The 27,158-nt window shown below is 36.8% G+C and overlaps 1 protein-coding gene across 1 annotated transcript; it reads left to right on the top strand.

Annotated features, from left to right (window-relative positions):
* The first annotated feature begins 298 nt into the window (after positions 1-298).
* On the top strand, positions 299-26,158 carry lhcgr (luteinizing hormone/choriogonadotropin receptor). The gene is made up of 11 exons (XM_082153334.1): positions 299-627; positions 8,860-8,931; positions 11,437-11,511; positions 11,703-11,777; positions 15,100-15,174; positions 15,459-15,536; positions 17,349-17,417; positions 17,512-17,586; positions 21,927-22,112; positions 22,337-22,405; positions 24,274-26,158. Exons 1-11 carry the CDS (start codon positions 476-478, stop codon positions 25,490-25,492), a joined length of 2,145 nt encoding a protein of 714 aa, XP_082009460.1. The 5' UTR covers positions 299-475; the 3' UTR covers positions 25,493-26,158.
* The last annotated feature ends 1,000 nt before the right edge of the window (positions 26,159-27,158 follow it).

The raw sequence follows: 27,158 nt of genomic DNA, 5'->3' as shown, positions 1-27,158 counted from the left end.
GTATATTTTTACGAGTTATCTGTGTGTAGCCTATGTCTTTCTCTCTCTCTCTCTCTGTGTGTGTGTGTGTGTGTGTGTGTGTGTGTGTGTGTGTGTGTGTGTGTGTGTGTGTGTGTGTGTGTGTGTGTGTGTGTGTGTGTGTGTGTGTCTATTGATGTGCCACGCGCAGCTCGCTCATTGTTATTTCTGATATGAGTCTAGATGCGCAGGCAAACAGTTCATCTATGAGCTCCTCTCCCAGACCAGATCCCGTGAAAGGACTATGAACACGCATATACTGCACTAGTACCTCGAAATCAATCGCTTTAGTTTACCAACTGTGGGATCAGCACTAGGAATCCAAGCACTAGGAATCCGCTACGCTTTTATTTTCCTGTCCAGTCTCCACCGCGCGCTCGATTTCCAGTCAGAAGATCTCCCGGCGAGAGGAAAGTGGATTTTACTAGTTTAAACAAGGTGAAAACACTACAAAACAATGTGGAGATCTCTCCTGCTTCTCACCTGTCCTCTGCTGATGTCTTTCTGCGGTGGCGTGTGTTTCGAGTGTCCTGAGATCTGCAGATGTTCTCAGAAGAGCATCACCTGTAACAGCGCGACAGAAAACATGAAGAGCAGAACTCACAGACTGTAAGCTTACATCTCTTCATCGTTTATTTCACTTATAACTATATAGACGTTAAAGTGATACTTAAAGTGGCACTTTAATTAACTCACTACACTTAACATTTCTCAGTGTATAGTAAGTATAGCTATATTGGAGACCGGGATAAGTTGTCACATATGGTGTAGGGTGAATTCAGGTTGATTTGGACACGTTTTTCCATTGAGATAACTGGGAAAAAATGTCTCAACCAACCTGAATTCACCCCTATCTGTATTTATTTCCATTTAAGTCTGGTTTGGGCAGGCTGTCACGTTTAAATTGGGGCAAGTTGTCTCATGTGCTTGATATTTTTTATACAATTCATCAGCCAAAACAATGGATTCATATTTATGTACGGTATGTATGTTTTTGCTGTAAAGCATTATAGATATGGATATGTTAAGAAAGAACATGACTCGAATCAGAATAAAAAAAACCCCAGCTGATCTCATTATGACAACTTACTCCATATAATGTGAGCTGTATTTAGACAATGATGGTGGTGTGTGTGTATATATATATATATATATATATATATATATATATAGTCTAGACTTTAAGGTTTGTGCATGTCTGCCTCAGAAATTGATTGACACATTCTCAGAAGTAAAAATCTATAATTATAAAATATTATAATAAAAGCAATTCAAAAGCAGTTGCACATCAAGTACAGTACATGATGTCCGTTAGTGGTCATTAAAATAATTAATTGCTTATTAATACAACTATTAGGGACTGTGAGAAATAACTGTGAATAGACTGTCGGCAGTGATTCACTGTGATAATAAACCTCTTAAATATTATGTACATGGCAACATAAACCACGCACCGCGTCTCACACACCCAAATCTCTCAAGTTACCAAGTCATCTTAATTGTTTCATAATTATGTTTGCATGTTAGTACAGAATGTTAAATATGAAAAGGGGACAACTACAACATTTTATTTTAATGTGTGATTTGGAGTGCCATTACCTCTTCTCATAGGACGAAGGGAGTGTGGTTGGGTTTGTGCTGCGTTCAATTTATTTTCTTCTCATTGTGTGGACGTCTAACAACTGACACATAACAATAGCCCATATGATACAGTGGATGGCAAGTCAAGTCACCTTTATTTATATAGCGCTTTTTACAAAACAGATTGTATCAAAGCAGCTTCACAGTGATAACATGAAAATAATACAACAAAGTTTGTTTCTAGAAGAAAACTGCGTCATGGTCCTCCTTAAGTAAGTCAGATCAATAATATTGTTGAATATTAAATGTCCCCGACTAAGCAAGCCAAAAGCCAAGGCAACAGTGGCAAGGAACCAAAACTCCATCAGTGACAGAATGGAGAAAAAAACCTTGGGAGAAACGAGGCTCAGACGCTCAGTTCTCCTCTGGCCAACGAACGAACAGTGTATGATTATGACTCAGGCAGCATTACAGGTCAGAAGTCAGATTGGATCAGAACATTCAGAATATTTATCCAGTTCCATCTGGCTGGAAGTCGGAGTCATCCCACCGGTATGGAGACGAGTTTGTTGAGGATCAGTCGTGTCGATGAGGCCTTCACAGGGCTGATGAGGCTGGCACTTCAGGGATGCGTTGTGGTCATGTCCAGGCGCAGGTCCACCATCTGATCTGGATACGGCCCAGATCCGGCTGACTTCAGTAAACCTCGGAATAAACAAAGACTAACATTAGCGTAGATGCCATTCTTCTTATGATGTAACGAGTACATCAGGTGTTATAGGAAGTGTCCCCGGTTCCGGCTGACCTAATATATGCAGCCTAATAATTATCATTTAACTGATTTGAATAATAGAAATGTATAATGTTCTATATGAATGCCAGGTAAAAGAGATGCGTTTTAGTCTAGATTTAAACTGACAGAGTGTGTCTGCTTCCCGGACAATGTTAGGAAGACTGTTCCAAAGTTTAGGTGCTAAATAGGAGAAGGATCTACCGCCTGCAGTTGATTTTGATATTCTAGGTATTATCAACTGGCGTTTTGTTTTGGACCAATAGGACTTTGTTTATTAAGCGTGCAGGGCAACCACCCATAATAACATTACAATAATCTAGCCTTGAGGTTATGAATGCATGAACTAACTGTTCCGCATTTTTCATTGAAAGCATATGTCGTAATTTAGAAATATTTTTAAGATGGAAGAATGCGGTTTTACAGATGCTAGAAACGGGACTTTCAAATGAAAGATTGGTATCAAAGAGCACACCCAGGTTCCTCACCGACGACGAAGACTTGGCAGAGCAGCCATCATGTTTTAGACAGTATTCTAGGTTAATACGTGCAGAGGTTTTTTGCCCAATAATTAGAAACTCTGAGTCTGTTTTTTCAGAATTAAGTAGTAGGAAATTACTAGTCATCCAAATTTTTATATCAGCTATTCACAATTAATTTTGTGAATTGGTGCGTTTCGTCGGGGCGCGAAGAAATATAGAGCTGAGTATCATCAGCGTAACAGTGAAAACTAATGCCATGCTTCCTAATGGTATCTCCCAAGGGTATGGACAGGGTGAACAGCAACGGTCCTAGTACTGAGCCTTGTGGTACGCCATACTGAACTTTTGATCGATATGACATCTCTTCATTTACTGCTACAAACTGATAATGGTCAGATAAGTATGATTTTAACCATGCTAGTGCAATTCCCCTAATACCAACATCATTTTCGAGTCTATTCAAAAGAATGTTGTGGTCGATGGTATCAAATGCAGCACTAAGATCGAGTAATACTAATAGAGAGATACAACTAAGAGCAAAATCATTTGTGACTCTAATGAGAGCAGTCTCAGTACTATGATATGGCCTAAATCCTGATTGTAACTCCTTGCAGAAACCATTTCTTTGTAAAAAGGAACATAGTTGTGAGGATATTGGCGTTTCTATTAATTTTGACAGAGAAGGTAGATTCGAGATCGGCCTGTAATTGACTAATTCTCTAGGATCAAGTTGCGTTTTTTTAACAAGAGGTTTAATAATAGCCAGATTCGGTACATATCCTAGTGACAAAGATGAATTAATGATATTAAGAAGAGGATCAATGACCTCTGGAAGCATCTCTTTCAATAGCTTAGTTGGTATGGGGTCTAACATACCGGTACATGTTGTTGATTTAGATTATTTAACGAGTTTGGATAATTCTTCCTCTCCTATAGCAATGAATTAATTAAATTCTTCCTCAGGGAGACTGCAATGCAATGGATGTGCTTATATTATGGTTCTGTTTCATAAATAACCATCCCAAATATAGTCTAAACACATATGACCCATTTAGTTATCTGAATAGTAAATAATTAGTTATCTATAGACACCCATTTATTATCTACAAAATGTACAAATAACAAGTCTGAATGGTCCCATGTGGTGTTTAGACAAATATTAATACTGTATGCATTATATGAACAGTGGCCCAAAAAGTATTTGCACACATAAGTCTCAAATAAAAATTGTCTCAATTTGTATTGTATTTGCTGAAGTATACGTTTTTAGTTATTTTTAGCAAACTTCTATCATGACTTATGTGAGGGTTAACTACATTTTGCTCCCAAACTATATTTATTCACAAAAGCATATTGGTTTCAGTTGGATAAAAAGCGAGATCAAATCACTCTTTGATGTATCATTGCTCTCTCTACTTGTCAATTGATAAGAAATAAAATGTATTTAAATTTTATTTAGTGCATTTTGAATAAACATTGTGTTAAGTCAGTGTTAGTCTTATTGGCTGCCGGTTTTTATTGTTTTATGCATAATATTTGATTCTACCCACCCTCACTTTAAGGCAAGTCTGTTCCCTCGGCTATTAAGAAAATATAGAAACATGCATGCAACTAAATCTCCATCTGCTTCAACGAGTAAAGACTGAAATCTCTAGAACTATAATTGCTATAATTGCATTTTAAAAATGTTTCAAATCAGCAATAAATTCTGACAACAATTATATCATAAACACAGTAGTGGCCAAAAGTGATGTCAATTGACATCTTTATTCTTCACCCTTTATTCAAATATTATAAAAGATTTATTTAATATCTTGTAATCACATTATGTTATGCTTGGAGACAATTGTGTTATGTGTGTTAATAACGCAAATACGCAATGTAACTAAATCATTTTTGGTCAGGCTGTCATACAAAGAAATTATGAACACATGCAAAAAGCAAGAGAGAACCAACAAAATATTAATAACTGAATATGTTATAGTCAATGTATGCTTTATGCATGTGTGAATAAAACCTGCAGCTATAATTTGCCTCTTTTTTTTTTATATACTTTTGTCAGATGAATACCTTAAAGTTTAGTATTTTGTTCTTCCCTCATAGTTAGAATATTTATAAAGTATAAAATATATGGTAATTTAAAACAAATATCCCCTCCTAACATTACTTTTGGCCACTTCTGTCATTCTTCTTTCACAAATAACATTAAAAAACTTTATTTCCAGGCTGTTCCAGCTAATGCAAGTTTTAAAAAGACCTATATCAAAACGGTGACAGACTCCTTACTGCAATTTCTCCCATTTCGTTTTCTAGCTCAAGCCAGCATGCTAGAATGATCACAATAACCTTTTGCAGTTTATTTTTGCTCTGAATACGTGAACAGATCTGTTAGCCGCTATTAGTCCTGCTAAGGAGCAGTTGTGATGCAATACTCGCTTCTCATTATAGTCCTGCTTACGCATGTCACCTCTACCTTCTCTGAAAAAAGCAATGGGGGAGTTGTTGACTTGTGACAAGCTTGAGAAAAGTAATATCCGAAGTAGACAGGTCAAGTGGTTTTGTCTGACTGACGGGCCTTGGCTTGCTCATCACACCCACTGAGCTGAAAGTGTTAAGAGAGTTCGCTTTAATGTCCTTGAGGCCTTGAAATCATCTTCTTCCTCTACTGAAACCTTGAGCCCTGATAAGAGTTGCATGCAATCAGGGACATGAGATAAATGTATAATGCCCTTAAAAATAAGAAAAATAACTGTGATCACACACCCACTTCATTACTACCTTAAAAAAAAAAAGTTTTATCAATTGTTTATGTTTTTAATTCCACTGGGTTTTATGTGACAAATATGAGGCAAACATAATTGACACAGTTTTGGATCTGTCATAGTGTAATTATTTTAAAAATTATAATAAAAAATTATTTGGATACCCAAGACACACTCAAAGATGTCATTACGCTAGTTAAAATACATTAGGTATAATATTTTCACATTGAAAAAAATACAAATATTTTATTTTATAATATTAATTATTATTTATAAAAAAATAGGCTACTAATAATAATTATCATTATTATTATTTTGAATTTACTTCAGTCCATTTAAACCAGACTTTTATTTTGGCAGGTTGTAGTGAAGGGCTTTGGTTCTGAAGTAGAATAGTTTTGAATTTGATTAATCGTACATCTTTGTTTGTTATTTTAGCAAATCAAAATTGGCTAAATATATTCTGCATTGTGCAGTAAACTCTACCATTGGTTCCATCCACGTTTTCTGCATTGCATAAACAAAGGGCCCTACAGCAGGCTACAGGACGAATCATTCACTGATGCTTTAAGGCCCTGATATACTCACGGCAAACTTCTTTTTTCGTTCTTCGCTTAAAGGTAAAATGAAGTTTAAAAATATGTGAGCAGCGAAATACAGTTAGAGAACATCTGACTCTGCTGAGAGCAGCTTTTAGATGAATATGTAAGTAATATGTATATTCTTTTCTCTCAATAACAAAATAAACACACAACAAAATTAAGAAAACAGCAAGCATTTTATGTAATAACTCATAAGAAAAGCATCGGATCATAGCAACGTGGAAATGTCTGCACACGCTCTGCAATTCGGCACTCTAGTAAAGTCACGTTTATTTATATAGAACTTTATAGATGCTTAAAAATCAAGCAGCTTTACCGTATTAAGCAGGAAAAACAAACTATTACGTAATTGCTACGGACAATGTATGTGTTAGTACAAAGGTGTTTACCAGCCGTGGGGAACTTTTCCGGAAATAAAGCTTTGGCAAGCTGTTTCAAACTCCCGAAACAAACTTCGTTTCAACCTGATTTTGTTCGAAATTATGTCACATCAGTTTCTTCGAATTAAAAAAAAAAAAAAGATAATTGCGACTTTATCTCACAATTCTGACTTTTTTTCTCACAATTGCGAGTTTACATCTTGCAATTCTGACATTTTATTTAATTGCGACTATGTAACACGCAATTGTGAGAAAACAAGTCAGAACTGTGAGATAAAGTCGCAATTATCTTTAAAAAAAAATTATTGCGTGGCGGAAACAAGCTTCCATATGTTTTCACAGCCGTATAAATGTTACCGTAATGCTTAGTTCTGGCTTCGTTTTCATTGTTGGTCTTTCTGTTTCGTTCGTTCTAGTTTTCCCACTTTCACTTTCAGGGTTAAGGTTCACTTTCTGTTATTAAAGTCTATTTGAATCAATCTTCTTCGTCATTCCTTTCTATCTACACCACGCTTGGATAACGTGACAAGAAGAACCATTGTTGGTTCCCCAAATAACCTTTCAGTGAACAGTTCTTAAAATAATAATTTTACTCTTATTGTGAAGAACATTTTAATAACCTTTTCTCCACTATAAAGAACTTTTTGTGCAAAGATTGTGGAGAGATTCCTAGGATGCCAAAGGCTCTCCTTCGAACCCTCGATGCCAATAAAGAACCTTAAAGACGCTCTGTGGTGAAAATCAAGCTTTTAATGTTGTTTATATGTCTATGTGGTGTTTTTAATATGCTTTAAGACAAACCATGTGCAAATTCATAAGTCATTAATTATAAGTCATGAATTTATAAGTCAAACCATGTGCAAATTCATTGCTGAGTATTTTCTCCTTAAAACTGCAGTGAACCAAAGACAGTCTCAAAAACGGTGTTTCTGATGTCACAAACTACCTTGTAACCAATCAGATCAATGTGTGATCGTCATCAAGTGGATCTCTGAGCTGAGTGAGTGAGTGGAGGCGGGGCTCATTTGCATATTCATAGAACCACGTATACTAAATGAGGCAAGGGTGTAGAGTTACATTCAAGCTATTTTAAGACATGAAAAATGTATTTTCAAGGATTTTTTTATTTTTTATATGCCATTTTGGTGAATAAAGATGAGTTTTAAGGGATAAAATGATTGACTACAGGAGGACTTTAAGAACTTTTTCTATTTTTAAGGAGTTTGTTCAGATCCTTCCTTCGAAAATACTATTAAATATTTTAAAAATGGCATTTAATGATTAGCATTCTTTTCAGGATAAATGAATAAATCAAAAATCATACTTTTTTAGCACTTTAAACATGCGGTGAGGCTTCTGTAAGCATGTCCAGAAGACTAATTTCTTGTATGATTCATGATGTGAGCTAAGGAAAGGGAAGACTAGGAACTCTGACAGCCTCCACTCCATCAACCGAACCGAGAGTCTTCGAGCGCTAACAAAGAGTCGGGCGGTGACTCCACACACACACACACACACACACATCATTAGACCTGCACTGCAAGAGATGAATCAAGCAGCACTTCACAATTACAAACTCTGAGAGCACCGTGACCTTCCCTCGAAAACAACACCAAGTGATAATTATCCGAGTGCAAAGGTTCCAAACTCTTAAATGAAACACGGCCCAGACATGCAAGACATAATGTGATGTAATTACTTGCAATTTGCATGGTCATTTTTAGCAGTGCATTGGAAAACTTGATTGTTGTTTTGATAATTAAGGAGGAAATTAATGTTGCTGAAAATAGTACAAACAGGGACACAAAATACTTCCTCATTCATATTCAAAATGCCATAAAATGGACTAACGCAACTTTAATTTGGAATAGCAGCATACTACCCTTTTTTTTTTTTTTTTTTTTGTATAACGATATTACAGATATAGAAAGAGTGGCACAGTGTTCTGAATATTATGATTTTACAGGGTTACATGAATGTCACGTTTGTCTCAGAGTGGAAGTGCTTTGCTGACGTAAAACGTCTTATGAAACATTTTAACCAAATTTTCCACTGAATATTAATTTGTTCCAGGATGCATGAAAATGTTTTAACACATTTAAGGTTTTTATACAAGAAAATGTGATTTGCTAAGGTTTCCGGAATAGTTAATGCTATGGGGTTGCTGTTCAGGATCAGGGGTTTATTCAAATTTATTCACATTGTGAAATTATTATTCATTCATCCTGTGCATCTCAATTTCAGAGTTCTGAAATACATCTCTCTGAGAACCATCAGCAGTCGCAGTTTCGACCACCTGAAAGGAGTAAAATCAATGTGAGTAGACTAGTCATTGTTTTTTAAAAATTACGACAGATAACCAGATGTTTAGGATTTGCACTGAAGAGAAATGCCATCCATCATCACTGCCCCTCTGAGCCAACAGGCTCCTCTCCACATCATGTGATCTCCGAAGAGAATATTTGATGTTCACTCCCTTTTTCAGAACGAGTCGAAGGAGCTTTCAATGCCAATTTTCCCCTGCAAGCAAGCTCTTTGAAAAAGCTCAGGACATCCAAGTTAGGAGGAACAGTTTGAACGCTTGCACAGAATAGATTATTCTTTGGCTGAATAGCGAGCATTAAAAGGAGCAGTATTTTATCAATTCCAGTTATAATATCACACAATATCAAAGAATCTTTCTCTCTCGGGATTGAATTTTTGTGCCAAAAAGAAGCATCTCTTTCCCTAGGAAAGGCCTTAAAAAGATGTTTGGATTATATGGGGTTTACAATGAAAAACTCATACTAACCTTTATCAATCTTTTTAAGTCGAAAATGCAAAACTTTATAATGAAACCACAACCTGAATTAGAATGTAAACAAATGCAATGCAATTAGACATAGTTAAATAAATGAACATAACAGATATTATAGTGAAAACTATTTTGAAATTTTTTTTATTAGAAAGTAGATGTTATTTATGTTGCTTTTTGTAATTTTTTTAAGTGAATATTTTATGAACATGAATATATATATATATATATATCAATATCAGAATAGACAAGAGTTCCAGACAATTATCAGGAGGTTTGTGTTATTCCTTCTAATTGGAATTCATATATTTGTTATTATTGTATATTATATATATTGTTATTATGATTGTAAAAAAGACACCTACAACTTGGATGCCCTTGAGGTAAGCTAAAACATACCAAAAATTAATTTCAAAGTGAACTATCCCTTTAATTGTTACAAAATATGTCTATTTCAACATTAATTAGAAGAAATGTTGATATTATACATTTCAAATTATAATAAAAGATGTACATGCTCTGTAAGCTTCATCCATCCAAGTTTCTGATGGTGCACGATTCATTCAGTGTTGGGAAAGTTCATTTTCTACATGAACTAGTTCAAAGTTCAGTTCACAAATTTTAAAATGAACTAGTTCAGTTTATAGTTCATACTCAAAATTTTGAACTAAGTTCACAGTTCTTTTTTTTTTTTTCATGTGGCTGCGAGATATTATTTTTGCCACAAATGATTATGCGACAGCCCATATAGAACCACAGACAATTATTTTATCAGTTTTTAACACCGAAGCTATGCGTCAGATTTTTCCCATCCTCACCGACCTTGTCATAAAACTCGTTTAAATGATCATACGACGCCTCCTTGCTGCTTTTTGTTTTGATTTGTAACGTAAGTGATGAGTCGTTCATGAACGATCCGTTCATTGCGTCTGTCACGTGACAAATGACCGAAAGACTCGGAAGGTAAAGTAATTATTTATGTTCCCTGTATAAACGATTTTTGACTGCATTATAATGATTTCTTAATTCAGAATATGATCAAGATTGCGTAGGTGGATGTGTTCTGGAAATTTGCCAGTTAATAGTATACCATTTAAAGCCCCTTAAATGAACGAAATGACTCGAAAAAAGATTTGTTCATTTTGATGAACGAGATCGAACAAGAGAGTCAGTAGACACTGGTGGCTGGTGTTGCCATAGATATCATATAATAAAGGCTAGATGTCTCGTCCGCGCTGCTGGCCAATGGAGGTCGACGTCCGCACACGGCGGCCATCTTGCCACAGGGAGCTCGCTCACTCGTAACATTGTGTAAATGGTGCATGTACTTTTTAAATAACCATAACTTGCTCAATTTTCGACCGTTTTTCAAACGGTTTGGTTTGTTATAAACGTCAGAGATGTAGTTATGACACTGCACACTTATCAATAAATATAATATTATATATTTAAACATGTTCAAGCATCCAGAATTATAGCCACGTTAATAACGTTTGTAAGAAACCAAACCGTTTGTAAATCCGTCAAGATTTCAGCGAGATAAGAGGATTTGTGTTCATGCTGATCACTCACCTTACTTCAGATACCACAGAGCTCGCCAGAAAGCTTCCCTGTGACAAGATGGCCGCCGGTGTGATGCCGTTCGAGACTCCGCCTTAAGACTATCTAGCCTTATATGGATATCTATGGGTGTCGCCAGATTGGGTGTTTTTTCCGCTACATATTAAGGCCGGTTTACGGTGTGTTTTAGCCGGGTTTTCTCCTGGAAGGCTCTATAGAAATTTGCCATCCTATTGAACGAAGTTAAACTGAGAGAGCGTGGCGTTCACAGACACCAGAATGAACGAGTTCACAGTAACGTTCATCAGGCAGTAATACAGTACGTTCAGTTCACGTTCACCCAAAATATCAGGCACAACACTGGATTAATTTATTCAGTTTTATAAGCACAAATAAATGCATAAAATTGTGTATTTTGCAACACATTTCACCCCTCATTTTCATTCAACTGTTTTTTTTTCACCCAGAGAAATCTCCCAGAGCATATCATTGGAAACCATAGAGACAGAAGCATTCAACACCCTTCTGAACGTCTCAGAAATGTAAGAAACCACTCAAGGAACAATGAAAGTGATTCATGGATAATTTACTTGATTTGCGTGCATTTCGTAATGACTGTATTTAATTACTGTCCATGACTATAACCTACTGGAACAAAATCTTCTCTGACAGAGTCTTTTCATAGTAATGTGTCATTTGTTTGTGATTTCTAATGCAAGAATTTGTGTCACAGCTCAATCCAGAACACGCGGAGTCTCGTTCACATCCACCAGCGGGCGTTCAACCACCTTCCCAAGCTGAGATACCTGTAAGCAGCACATAATCCTTGTTTTCCTTACAGCAATCACATTTTAATTGACATAAATCAGAAATTAATATTCTTAAAACCCAAGGAGTTAACATAAGTCAGACCAGTTCAGAAAACCGATTGCCTTAAACCATTTACGTAAAAAAAAAACTAGTACTGTGTACGAATTCCAGTTGATTCCCCATAATAATTTTAAATTAAACTATAAATCCAATTTAAAGTCCTCCTGTGGTGAAAATCAAGCTTTTAATGTTGTTTATATGTCTATGTGGTGTTTTTAATGTGCTTTAAGACAAACCATGTGCAAATTCATAAGTCTGTTGAGTCTGGATGAGTACCATAAGTCTGGTTGAGTACCATTGTTGAGTATTCCCATACAGAAAAAAAAAATATTGAAATATATTTTAAAGTGTCAAAAATATATGTGGCATATATTCCAAATACATTGAAATATATTTGCATTGTTGCATTATTTATCATTTTGAAATATATTCTGAAATATAACAAAAATATATGATGTTAAGTGTGAAATATATTTACATTTATAACATGTAATGTAAAATATATGACAAATTATATGGTCATAAAATGTTTAGCTTGCTAAAGAAGGGTCGAAAATGTATTTTGATCATAGTAATTCCTCTACCTTTTCCCCTATACACAACAGTAGGCTACCATATTTCACTACTGTATTATGACACACAGCTATATTAAATACTGTACTTATACATTTAAATGACTGCAATGTAAAATGACAGATAGTTGCTTTCCTAGGACTATTAGGCCATATTAGGTGGCACGTACCTAAGTGCAATTATTAGATTTATTGTTGTGTTTTATTGACATCTTTCCTGAAGTCATTTAAATATTGAAAATATGCACAATATTTATGATGCAAGTATAACAGTGACACTCCAACAGTGAAGTACACTTAAAGGGATAGTTCACTTTGAAATAAAATTTTGGTATGTTTTAGCTTACCTCAAGGGCATCCAAGATGTAGGTGTCTTTTTTTCCGCAGTAGTTTCAATTTTGATATTTTTAGGTCAAACCGTTCTTGTCTGTCAGTCATATAATGCAGGTCTATGGTCACCGTCTCAAAGAGCATGCACAGAGTCCAAATTAAAACAATTCCCCGTCGTCCAAATTAAACAATTCCCCATCGTAAGTACACATTGATGGCCCAAGACACGAAACGAGCGGTTTGTGTGAGAAAACGAACAGTATTTATATCGTTGTTACCTCTTGTACACAGCCACGTCCAAGTGATCTGAGGGCGCGGGCGGGTATAGATATATACAATAGAGGTCGCCTTGGCTACGGTTTCGTTCCAATGAACTGCAGTAGCCAAGGCGACATCTAGTGTATATATCTATACCCGCCCGCGCTCTCAGATCACTTGGACTATATTTTCTATATATTACTATACTATATATATAGACTATATATTTATTGGGCCATATATTCCAAAAATATATAAAATATATTTCTTTTGTGTAAGGATTTTCTCCTTTAAACTGCAGTGAACCAAAAACACGCTTTGAAATCGCTGGTGTTTCTGACGTCACAAACTACCTTGTAACCAATCAGGGGTGCGTTTCCCAAAAGCATCGTTAGCCAACTAAGCATATTCAACGAGTCTGTGTTTCCCGAAACCATCGTTCCAACGAAAATTCGCAAACAGCATCACAAACTTGTGTGTTTGGAACGACAGCTCTCGACCTGTGGTTAGAAGCAGAGTTTCTAGTTTGCATGACATGTGGACTCAATAAATCCTTATCTTGAGCAAAATAAGCAAGCTGACATTCAGTACAATCTGTGTCTTTTATTTAGAATACATACAAATGTCATTTAGTTTGTCAAGAGATTTAAAGCACCGTTTTTGAAGAGTGCGCATGTGCGAACGTGCTTTACTATGTAAGAACGAGCCTATGATTGAATCTGGAAATAAAGCAAAATATCTGAGAAAGATGAGAAATAGTCCTCAGATGCCATGTCCGTAATTTATAGCAAAACATCTAGCGTTAATTTGATCTCAAACAGATTCATTAAAGAAAGTTATTACTCCACCACCTGCGGGACATCATTACCAACGCGGTTGAACGACCAATTTTCGACAATACGGTTTCTGGAAACAGTCGTGACTGGCTAGTTGATTTCTTCAACGATGCATCGTACTACACTCACCTAAAGGATTATTAGGAACACCTGTTCAATTTCTCATTAATGCAATTATCTAATCAACCAATCACATGGCAGTTGCTTCAATGCATTTAGGGGTGTGGTCCTGGTCAAGACAATCTCCTGAACTCCAAACTGAATGTCAGAATGGGAAAGAAAGGTGATTTAAGCAATTTTGAGCGTGGCATGGTTGTTGGTGCCAGACGGGCCGGTCTGAGTCACAATATGCTCAGTTACTGGGATTTTCACGCACAACCATTTCTAGGGTTTACAAAGAATGGTGTGAAAAGGGAAAAACATCCAGTATGCGGCAGTCCTGTGGGCGAAAATGCCTTGTTGATGCTAGAGGTCAGAGGAGAATGGGCCGACTGATTCAAGCTGATAGAAGAGCAACTTTGACTGAAATAACCACTCGTTACAACCGAGGTATGCAGCAAAGCATTTGTGAAGCCACAACACGCACAACCTTGAGGCGGATGGGCTACAACAGCAGAAGACCCCACCGGGTACCACTCATCTCCACTACAAATAGGAAAAAGAGGCTACAATTTGCACAAGCTCACCAAAATTGGACAGTTGAAGACTGGAAAAATGTTGCCTGGTCTGATGAGTCTCGATTTCTGTTGAGACATTCAGATGGTAGAGTCAGGATTTGGCGTAAACAGAATGAGAACATGGATCCATCATGCCTTGTTACCACTGTGCAGGCTGGTGGTGGTGGTGTAATGGTGTGGGGGATGTTTTCTTGGCACACTTTAGGCCCCTTAGTGCCAATTGGGCATCGTTAAAATTCATTGAACCTCGTATACTAAATGAGGCAAGGGTGTAGAGTTACATTCCAGCTATTTTAAGGCATGATATATATATATATATATATATATTTTTTTTTTTAAGGAATAAACGTTTAAATATGTAATTTTGGTGATCAAAGATGAGTTTTAAAGGATCAAATTATTGACTGCAGGGGGACTTTGTTAAATTGCATAAAGTAGTAGGTCATCCGGGTACTGACCAGGTCCCGGATTCATGTGTAGACGATACACTGATTCACGAACTCGGGAGATGATTGAGACGCACCTGTGTATTTTTGGTTTCTTGCACAGGTCAAGACCCAATTCCCTTTTGCTTTGTATTTCCACAGGAGCATTTCCAACACTGGCATAAGTGTATTCCCTGACCTGACCTCCATCTTCTCCCTGGAGCCCTATTTCATACTGTGAGTTTACCCTGTGGATTCATCTGTTTGAGAGATGGTGTAAGTGAGAACAAAGGATTGAAAGTAATAGTGAAGCTATAATTTAACCGTCTATCCTTCTCACGCTGACAGAAAATGAGGTGTTATGAAATTGACAGATATTTACAGACTCTTTCAGAGACATATGAGTCAGAGCACTGGATAAGAAAAGCACAGATGTATTAGATTAGGAGACTGATATGTTTTTGTCCATGAGTTTTGTTTTTGCAGCGAAGTGTGTCTTATTGTTTCTTGTTCTTTTTTAGGGATATTTGTGATAACCTCAACCTGCGTTCAGTCCCACCAAACGCTTTCAGCGGAATGACGAGTGAATTCACCACAATGTTAGTATCTCACACTATGGCATCTTGTTATGAATCAGGGCTGGTATCTCCACAAACTTTTTTTGTCAGCCGAACCTCTTTGAACTAAAATATTTGCTTAAAGCGTCACCTGAAATTTTAAGTTAATATTTTAATAATTTTAATAGCTCAGTCACATGTTTAGGGTTTTCTGATGTTGGTAAATGGTCACATGACATACAGGTACTCTACTGTTTAAAGGTTTGGGGTCAGTAAGTATTTTTTTAAAAGAAATTAATACTTTTATTTAGCAATGATGCATTAAAATCAAAAGTAACAGTAACAGTAAAGACATTTAAAATGTTACAAAAAATTATTTTTCAAATAAATGCTGTTCTTTTGAAATTTCTCTACATCCAATATCAAAATCCTGAAAAAAAAAAATGTTTTACACAAAAATATAAATGTTTAACATTGATAATAATAAGAAATGTTTCTTGAAGGATTTCTGATGGATCATGTGACACTGACTATCATGAGTCAACTCAAATCTAACAGTCAGTAAATAAGAAACAAAAATAAGAACAAATAAAGATACAAATGAAATAAACAGTGTTTTAGGTTGCCAGGTATTCGGGTAAGAAATACAAGAGAAATTGAATAAAGTAATCAGAGCTAAAATAACAGTGCATAGTCTTTCTTGGATAAACCTTTATTAAAGCTTCTAAAGTTACTCAATCAAGAGCAGTGAGTGATTTTATCTTTGTCTTTTGTTGTTTGAAATAACATTAAGTACTCAGACAGAAGCAGGTTTAGGCATAATGGACTGTGTTTAAATGGAAACTCGCCAAAACGGGCAGTTCGATATTTTTTGTGTGTCTATTTGTCCTTGTAAATGCATGATAAACTTTTAGTCAATTTCTTCAGCTGTCCCGGCCATTGTGCGGTCCTCATTGTCGAGCCCTGTATTGTATTGTACATTTCTTTTGTGTTTTCCCAGAGATTATGTTGCTCGACACAGTTTACAAATGGTCTTGTTTTCCTTGATATCAAGATAAGACATGAGAGTGTATGCTATTAACCCGCCGGATAGATCAGTACGTTACCATTAAAATGTGCACATCTAACCTCCCTACCACGCAAAGAGATTAACTGTGACTAAATCTTTTCCCAAATCGTCCCCTTTTCACTGTTTTCCACCCTCTATCTGACCCTAAGCAATAAAGGGACTCTTTGCAGATGATTTAAAGGCACTGTCGCTGTGCAGCTCTTATTTGTGAGCTGTGAAATTGCTTTTGGATAAAGTACTCTGTGTCATCCTTTAATATCAGCCTCTTTGCATTACCATTGTGACAGATCCATAAAACTATTGTTCCTCAAACCATTAAGATCCGAATGAAACGATCAGGGTTATGTTCTTATATTTAAATGATCTTTTTAAGTTTTGGACGGACTCGCAATGATATAACCCCTATAATAAACAAGTTCAACAAAACAAGGAATATTTTATTGGTGTACAAAAGCAAGAAAGATCGAAATTTTATGGGGCTACAGGCCTAATATAGTTAAATGACGGTCAGTTTTCTGTTATTAATAAAATCTTGCTTAGTCTACGTATAAGTGTATAAGACACGCAACCTTCAATCTCTGTATCTGAATGCAAACAAGATAGCACAGCCTTTAATCACAAATACTTCCTGAAGCACACAAACTTTTACATATATACATTTTAAACCAAAAATGTTGTACTTGAAATAATATTCAATACAATTGTGGTAAATACCATAGTATTTGGATAATATTTAAGTCATTATATGCTAATAAATGTTTCTCTTTCTCTCTCTCTCTTTTCAGGAATCTCTTTAACAATGGATTTCAAGAAATAGAAAGCCATGCATTTAATGGAACTATAATAGATAAACTGTAAATATTGACAAATTATAAATACACTAATATCTATTCAGTATACTACGGTATGTGTGCTGTATAATCACGGTGTAATCTGCTTGTTTTGCAGAGTATTAAAGAACAACAGACATCTGCGTTTAATCCACGAAGACGCTTTTAAAAAAGCATTTGGCCCCACTACGCTGTAAGTGATACAACAGTGAAATACTGCTGCCTTTCTCTCGCAAATTCTGTCTCTTTACTTCACTGTTTCACCGTTCATCTTCTCTGGAGTGAACGCTTTGTGTCAGGTCTTATCAGATCTGGGGTGCATTACCTTACTCTAGACTAGAGCTTTTCCACACCTGCCTTTAGCTTGAACCTGAAGATCTTGATTGGCTGGTTTAGGTGGGATTGATGGCCGTATGAAGACTTGAGGAGCAGGTCATGACATGAGAAATCAAATTTGCCTTGATGTTTTTACATATAAGGGCGTTAGCAAACCACAACCATCTAATCAATTCCTCATGGACAATTTCCTACAAAATGTAATATCGCGAGCGGGCAGGGGCGCCGTGAGCGCTGAGCGAGCAGGTACGAGTAGTACGAGTAGTTGTCATCGAAAAAGATGGTTAAAAACTAAAAATTTTAAAAGAAAGAGGGAAAAGGAGATGGCATGTCAAGGGATGCGACAGTAAGTGGTTGATGAAAGGCAACAGGTTGGATTTAAAGTGTGACGTCTGTACTTGGAGGCTTGCAAATATTCATGTTAACAGACATTAGCGCTCTAAAGCGCTCTAAAGTGTGGCTGAAAAAGCCTGGTAAAACTTTAAATAACCACTGAATCAAAATAAAATGTTACTCTTATCTGTGAAATAAGCACGTGGCCCGTTTCAACTCCACCACTCAAATAATCGTAATCGAGAATCGTTCAAAACCGGAATCAAAAGGAAGAATCTGAATTGGAATCAGAATTTTTACAATCAAAACGATGCCCAACCCTAATTGTTACATAAACTACATTATATTTAACAGAGAGGGTTCTAAAGGATCTTTGGAGGCTTACTTTTGCATTTTAAGGCATTATGTTGCTTTGGTTATAATGATAATGTTAATTTTTGTCATATGTAACTGTTTATTATTTGTTAAGATTGTTAATAATATATATATGTACATACATACCGTATAATTATGGTAGGCCTACAGTGGCTGATATACCTTTATTATTTAAAGCCCATACATGATGATGTCCGGCACACTTATTTATTTAATTATTTAATTATTATAATTTTTTTGCAGAATTTTTACAAAATTGTTGCTGCGTACCCCTCTGACACTGGGTAGTTGCGCCCCTGACAATAGGGAAGAAAAGATTAGCGCAACTTCTGTTTCATGCCAACTAGTAATGGGTCGGTCATGAATGATTCGTTCATTTTGAACGAATCTTTAATATGACTCGGGACTACCGAGTTGTCTCAGAGAGTGATTCGTTCACTTTGTGTTGACTGCGCATGCGCGACATCCTATGGGTTCTGTACTGGAAACAGAAATGATTAGTTCATCTCTCGAGTCTTCGGGTTTGGGTTCGAGTCTTTCGTTCTTCCCGTCAGTCCCATAGAGGCTAAGCTGTCGGCAGGGCCGGAGTGGGGCCACTTTTCAGCCCGGGAGTTTCAGGCCCAAGACCGGCCCACTTTTTCCATGGTGGAATTCCAAATTAGCACTTTTTCCAAATTGGATAAATGAAGCAACAGCTCAGCTCTTACTATTGTGTAGTTTGTATTAATACCATGGTTCAACAAATAATGTAAAGGTTAAATAATAATTCACTTAGACTTTATAAGAAGCAATTGCGACTTTATTTCACACAATTCTGACTTTATATCTTGCAATTCTGACTTTATAACACGCAATTGCGACTTTATTTCACGCAATTCTGACTTTATATCTCGCAATTCTGACTTTATTTCTCAGAATTGCGAGATATAAAGTCAGTATTGCGTGAAATAAAGTCGCAATTGTGAGATAAAAAGTCGCAATTATCTTTTAAAATGTTTTATTCTGTGGCGGAAACAAGCTTCCATACCTCCTGGCCTCTTCCTCCCATCCATCCTCCCTGACGCGTACCGTTACGGTAGGGCCGGCCCAGCTATCGGTAGGCGCCGGCGGTGCCGCGGTAGCCTACCTGAGAAAACGTTTTGGAAAAGACGGGCTATGGACCCAACCAACTCTATAGGAGGGGAGAACTCCCTGACATGGTACAACCCATGCAGAGGCTGCGCGCTGCGGTGTCAGAATGCGGAACGTGTGTAGCCTAATGTAACTAACGTGACAAATGTGAAAGAAAAAAAATCCTCGACCGGCCCAAAAGTGAAGCGGCCCACCGGGAATTCTCCCGATTATCCCGATTACCCACCCCGGGCCTGGCTGTCAGTACCGGAAAGAGAAATGATTATTTCACCTCTTGAGTCTTCGGGTCTGATTCTTCTGAGTCTTTCGTTCTTTTGTCACGTGATGAACGAATGACTCGAACCCAAAGACTCAAAAGATGAACTAATCAATTCTGTATCTGGTACCGACTGCATAGCTCAGTTTATGAGGATGTCACGGGATGAACGAACGCGATTCTTATTCTAAACGCGATCAACATTTGATGTGTTTGGGGAATTTGGCTAACATGTAACATTTTAAATACATTCTGCTGAAATGAACGAAATGACTCGAAAAGTTTCATTTTGATGAACGAGATTCAAAGATCCGAGTCAGTAAAATGATCCGAACTTCCCACCACTAATCCCAACTTCGGCTGCGTTCCAGTCCGATTTTAGACACGCACTTGCGAACTTCCCTAAGCACTTCCCCTCGGGAGAATCCCTGCCGCCATTTTGAAGCGCGTTACACTTCGTGAAGTGGACGAGGGAAGTTTATATGGACAGACCCTCGTTCCCTCAATTTTGACCGAGGGAGCGAGTCTACTTCATATGTACACTTCAGGCACCTATATGTCCCACGATGCAGTTTGACTGTGACGTCACCACATATCTCGTCTAATCACCACCACAACAAACAACTCTATGATATATTAATTATATATTTTTCAATTTAAAACAACCCAAACACACCTATATACATTTGGATGCTGCATTAAACAAATTCTTAAAGGGAAAATAATGTAAATAATAAATAAACTCCACAGCTGATTCCAAGTGATCAAGGGCTTAGGACGTCCCAATTCAACGTACAACGTAAGCAGTGACGAGACGGAGGGAAGTTAGCGAATGAAGGGCATGACAATTTTGGACTGGACATACATTTTAAACATTATTATTAAAATGGGTAAATATCATGTACACAAAAGTAAGTGGAATAACAGTAAACCCTCTTTAAATTACTTTAAAAATGAATGTAAAAAATACTTAGAATAATCAAACCCTTGGAGAATTGTATAAATCCATGTATGAGTCTCTTTCCTTTTAAGTTTGGTAAGATTCTATACCTGTATTTATTTATTTATTTATTTTTCTTTCCTTGCACCCCCTCTAAAATGGTTAAAGAATGTTTGTTTTGTTTGTTGTTATTGTATGTGATATATATACACACATGGACATTTATGATGGAGATATTATTGGAAAAGTGTATATTTTATAATAGGCATTTTATTGTTCCCTATTTGGTTTTGTAAATTGATATTGTTCAATAAAATAAAATAAATTAAAAAGACAATTTTGGACTGGAACGCAGCCTAATGCCAGAGCCTGTCTACGGAGAGCCTGGCCACTCCCTATTAAGTCCTATTGTACCGAATTTTGGTTGTAGTTCCACCAGAGTTCCACTGGGGGTGACCGCCCATGAGTGCAAAATGAATGGGAGTCTACGGTGCTCTTTCACCCGATTGCCGTTGAGAAATCTCAGATTTGATTGTAGGTTTTGCAAGTTCAACATGGGTTATAGGTCGAAAGTTGAATGAACGAGTACTTATGTCCTTTCGATTTCTTACAGGTTGAGTTGTTGTTGCCCATAACACGCGAGCATTCTGCTAATGAACGCTGATTGGTCAGTGAAGGACTGATTACGACCAGAGATACCGCTTGATGGCATCGTGTGTGTGTTGTCGATGCCCCGAGAGAAAAGAAAGTGCAGAGCGCGAAAGCACCAAAGCGACTGAAGGATTGCCGTAAAGCAGTATATCTGGTCGTACGATGTGTATGACGCCATTGACATTTTAAAAGACTTTTTAAAGCAAATAAGTGACTCTAAAAAATCGAACACCCAGCAATGTGTAATTTATATGCATCTCCTTTCGAATACAACATTCAAATTACTAGACAAAAAAATTATATCCTGAGAAAAGTGGATTTTGAGGGGTATAGCGCCATAGACCTCCATTCATTCTGCACTCGTCCTGTGAGCGCCCTCACATGGAACCAGAGTGGAACTGCAACCAGTTCAGAAGCCGGAAGTTTACCGAGAGTGAAAGTTCTCCCCTTATTAGACATTCTCTGCTAATGCCAACTCTAATTCAGCATTTCACTCTCTGTTGTTCACCAGGGATGTTTCGTCTACAGCGTTGGAGACACTGCCCTCTCATGGTCTGGAGTCTGTGTTGATGCTGGTGGCTCGCTCAGCATTCGCTCTGAAGAGACTGCCTCCGCTGACGGGACTGAAGAGCCTGAGAGAGGCACAGCTCACGTATCCCAGCCACTGCTGTGCTCTGCTCAGCTGGGACTCACACAGGTCAACATTTCAAATCAGTTTATGTGTCATAGTGGAGTAAAATATTCCTCTCCTCTCATCTCGCCGTTTTGCATAAGAGCATCACTGGCACTTCTTCCTCAGAGAAAGTCATAAAATTAAGCTCCGACTTGACATTTATCTTTGAAATTATGATTCACTGTTCAGATTTAAAGCAGAGGATTGTCAGTGTAATTCAATTCCTTCATTTTCTGGCTTTCTTATAGGGAGGGTTCTGTTATTGCCGCATTGAGAAATGGATCATCAGACTGTGGCGACAACAGCGAACTGGCTAAGTACGTATGGTTAGTCTGATGTTGTATTGACATGATTATAATCTTCTTTATAGATTCAGCAGGCCCATTAGAAAATTTATTTTCTAAATGAAATATTTTAAATAAGTCAGCTGGTAACCAGCTAGCAACAAATAAGGGCAAATGGAGACTTCAAGATAAATTAAGCATTCTGCTTCTCATATTTTTGAGATTTGTATCCTCTCGAGTCGTCAATAATGTCTCCAGCTGTGCTCCGATTTGCCAGGATACCAAAGTCTGCAATCACGTCTGAGATCTCAATATGAACTTGGTATTCAGACCAAATTAACTGAGCTATGACGTACAGTACTGTGCAAAAGTCAGGAAGGTTTCTTCGCTAAATCTTCTGGATTTAGTGTGTCTCAGTTTCTTCATGTAATCACAGACGGACTCGATGATGCTGTGAGATCAGATCGTACCGGCTGTTGTCAGACTCCTTGTGCATACACAAATCTCACTGAATTATTACAATTAATGGCAAAATGAACGTTTGGAAATGTAAACTGATATTTCCTTCTGACACAATACAGCAAGATACAAATAACTGGCTTAAATAAAACAAAAAAACGGTTGAAAATACCAACATGCCTTAGACTTTTACACAGTACTACTGTATATCAGAAATAACTCCATTAAGTCTCCTAAGCTATAATACAAGCTTAACCTCTCTAATTTTAGTATCATTGATATACTATTATATTTTATATTAATATTTAGATTTTTATTTTTAAAGTTTTAGTAATTATGTTGGGGATTTGTCATTTTATTCGTTTTTTTTAAATGTCTATAGTTTTTTTATTTTAGTTTGTTATTTTAGTAAGTTTAATTATTTAGTTAATTATTTAATTATTAAGATTATTTAGTAAGTTAAACTAAATGAAAATGGTACCGATAATGGTAAACATTACTATTTTTAATGTTTTTGAAAGAAATCTCTTATGCTCATCAACTCTGCATTAATTTAATCAAAAATACAGAACAAACTGTAATATTGTTAAGTATTATTACAATTCAAAATAATGGTTTTCTATTTGAATATACTTTAAAATATAATTTAGTTCTGTGATGCAAAGCTGAATTTCCAGCATCATTACTCCAGTCTTCAGAGTCACACGATCCTTCAGAAATCATTTTATCATCGATGTTGGAAGCAGTTGCTGCTTGATATATTTTATAAAATGTGATACATTTTCAGGATTCTTTGATGAATAAAAAGTTACAAAAGAACAGAACATCAAAAAGAACATTATTTATTCAAAATAGAAATATTTTGTAACAATATACACCGTTCAAAAGTTTGAGGTCAGTCATTTTTTCCTTCTTTTAAAAAAGAAAGAAAGAAATTAATACTTTTATTCAGCAAAAAAAGTTTTATATTGTAAGAAAAGATTTATATTTTGAATAAATGCTGTTCTTTTTAACTTTTTATTCATCAATGAATCCTGAAAAAAGTATCACAGGTCAAAAAATAAATATTAAGCTGTTTCCAACATATATAATAACTGAGTATCAAATCAAAGGATCATGTGACACTGAAGACTGGAGTAATGATGCTGAAAATTCAGCTTTGATCACAGGAATAAATTACAATTTAAAGTATATTAAAATAAAAAAACACTTATTTTAAATTATTATAATATTTCACAATATTACATTTTTTTCAGTATTTTTTGATCAAATAAATGCAGCCTTGAGACTTCTTTAAAAAACATTAAAAACAGTAACGTTTCCAAACTTTTGACCGGTACTGTATACACACATAACTCTACTTAGGCAAAGTAGTGTATATTGTGTCATATTTTCCCAATACTGTGACATTGACCATTTTCACCCCTGTGTCCTTTCCTCAGTCCATCTGAGATCGATGATTCTCTAATGCTGGACGATCCTTTTGCATCCGACATTGCTGGATCCACATCAGCTAAAGACACTTTTGGAAACGCAATAGAGTTCTATTACCCAGATCTGGGCCTGTGTCAGCGCCGACCAGCCCTGCAGTGCACCCCCGAGGCGGACGCGTTCAACCCCTGCGAGGACATCGCCGGCTTCGGGTTCCTGCGAGTGGCCATCTGGTTCATCAACGTCCTCGCCATCGCCGGCAACCTCACGGTGTTGCTTGTGATATTCACCAGCCGCTGCAAACTGACCGTCCCGAGATTCCTCATGTGCCACCTGGCCTTCGCCGACCTCTGCATCGGTGTGTATCTCCTTATGATCGCGATCGTGGACCTCAGGACACGTGGACAGTACAGCGAACACGCTATCGAGTGGCAAACAGGAGTCGGATGCGGCATCGCCGGGTTTCTCTCCGTGTTCGGCGGCGAGTTGTCCGTCTACACGTTGTCTAGCATTACCGTGGAGCGCTGGCACACGATCACGCACGCTCTCCGACTGGAACGACGTCTGGGATTGAGCCACGCATCTGCGATTATGATCGGCGGATGGTTGCTCTGTCTAGCATTGGCTCTGCTTCCCTTGATAAGCGTCAGCAGCTACAACAAGGTTAGCATGTGTTTGCCGATGGACATCGAGACTCCTTTATCCCAAGCCTACGTTATGCTCCTGCTGCTTTTCAATGTCAGCGCTTTCCTGGTGATTTGCGGCTGCTACGTGTGCATTTACACGGCCGTCCGTAACCCGGAGTTCCCGGGACGCGCCGCAGACGCCAAGATCGCTAAGCGTATGGCAGTGCTAATCTTCACCGATTTCCTCTGCATGGCGCCCATCTCGTTTTTTGCCATTTCCGCGGCGTTCAAAGTCCCGCTCATCACGGTGACCAACTCTAAGATCCTCCTGGTGCTCTTCTACCCCATCAACTCGTGCGCAAACCCGTTCCTCTATGCCATCTTCACCAGGGCCTTCAGGAAAGATGCATGTGACCTGCTGAGCTCCATGGGCTGCTGTGAGAGCAAAGCTAGCTTGTATCGAATGAAGACGTATTGCTCGGAGAACATCCACCGAAGCAAAAGCAGCTCCGGCTCCAACGCGAACTCCAAAGCCCCCCGTGCCGTCATGTGGATGTCCATCTTTCCTCATCTAACACCTCGACCGCAGGTGCAAAAGGTCTAGGGAAACGGGACTAAATAAGCGGACTCAGCTAATTTACACATTATTATTTTTTCTTGGTGTTCTGCCCGTGAACTTTGCTGAATCTTATCTAAGAGACTCGGGGAAGATGGTACCATTTTCAAGAGGACTCATTTTGCAGCTCATTTTCACTCTAATCTCTCAATGACTTACAGTTCAAAAGACACACAGGTCTTTTGAGAGAGAATGAAGCACCCAAAGAGGCTGTTGTTAGCGGGTAAATGCAGCAAAAAGCCGCATTATGTCACAATTTCTACAAGATCTGTCATTTTTACAGATATTGATTGTGAGGTGGCAAGCATCAGTCTGGGTTTAAGTCATTTTCAGTAACTCTTCGCATGCATTTTCAGCCTTTTGGTGTCAGAATTAAACCTGATTATTGCATGATTGATGTAAAATAGTCAATGTAAGGCTTTTTAATGTGAAAAAGAGTTTCTTTATTTTTTAAGTTATATAACTTATCTAGTTGCAATCACGGATGTTTAAAGAACACATTCCACAGCTGTTGTTTTACACTATGGAAGAGAGCGCCACTTTGTGGACATATCCAATTATTGTTCTAAAAACATTACAAATGAAGGTCATTTTTATTATTATTATTATTACCATGTAGTATTTGAAATCTAATAAAATGAAAGCAAAATGTAATTGCAGTCTTTCATTATGTACTTGAATTCCTCGAACCCATATACTGTATTTGACTCAGGGAATATATTTGAGTCAGGTCATTTTTATTTGTATAGTCTAGAGCTTTTCAGATTTATGTTTATAAAGCGCATTGAAGCAGAGCATTTTTTTTTTTATTATTATTTTACATATTGTTTCAAAATAGTTTCACAGAAAAGTTTAGCAGACCTAAACAATGTCTGAATGAAGGAAATGGATGGAAAAAGTCAAAAACACTGTACAACAACACAGCAAGTGCAGTACATGTGGACAATGAAATGTATTTTTCAACAATTAGCCATTAAAAATAAGCATGAAAATATTAATTATAAAATATTAATAAACAGTAAAAATAAGTTGTGTGCAGCTAAATAAAGAATATGTGAAATAAAACAAATGCAAGATGAGAGATTAAATTAAATAAAAATGTTAAATAATAAGATTATATAACAAAACATAATAGAAGGGTCATTGACAAATAAAGCTTCAAAAAAGGTGTTTAAAAAAACACTTTTCAAATGTAATGCATATTTTTGAGTCATGAACAATGTGTTTAAACAAGTTTCAGTTGTTAAATAACATTTCAAAGTGTTTAAATTCATTTTTTGACTGTTTTTATGTCAGACCGTACAACCAAATGGTTGGATGTGAACATACTGTGGTTGTACCACCTGACATGGAAAGTGTAACTAAAGTTTTTAAATGATCTCAACAGCTTTAAAACTCCTGATATTTATCAAATTTGTTTATAAGAAAGGTTTCAAACCTAAAATGATTATGATGCCATAGTAGACCATTTAGTTTTTAATTTTTGATTAAGAGACCATTTTAAATAGTTTTATTAGTTTGTTCATTTGTTCGGACAGTTGCATCACCTGACATTTAGGTGAGTTAAGATAACAAAACATTAAAAAAGATAACAAAACTGAATGAACAAAACATTTGTACTAAAAATAAATTCGAACTAAATATGTTTTATAGA

The sequence above is a fragment of the Leuciscus leuciscus genome (genome assembly GCF_965113295.1).
Source record: "Leuciscus leuciscus genome assembly, chromosome: 22".
Classification (NCBI taxonomy): Eukaryota; Metazoa; Chordata; class Actinopteri; order Cypriniformes; family Leuciscidae; genus Leuciscus; species Leuciscus leuciscus.
This window is presented reverse-complemented; position numbering and strand designations above follow the sequence as displayed.

What these genes read in the sequence shown, in the direction of transcription:
- lhcgr (XM_082153334.1), top strand. Translation starts at nt 476, where the DNA reads ATGTGGAGATCTCTCCTGCTTCTCACCTGTCCTCTGCTGATGTCTTTC. An exon ending in GGAACTATAATAGATAAACT is followed by an intron (nt 17,418 to 17,511) that starts GTAAATATTGAC and finishes CTTGTTTTGCAG; the next exon opens with AGTATTAAAGAACAACAGAC. An exon ending in CTCAGCTGGGACTCACACAG is followed by an intron (nt 22,113 to 22,336) that starts GTCAACATTTCA and finishes GCTTTCTTATAG; the next exon opens with GGAGGGTTCTGTTATTGCCG.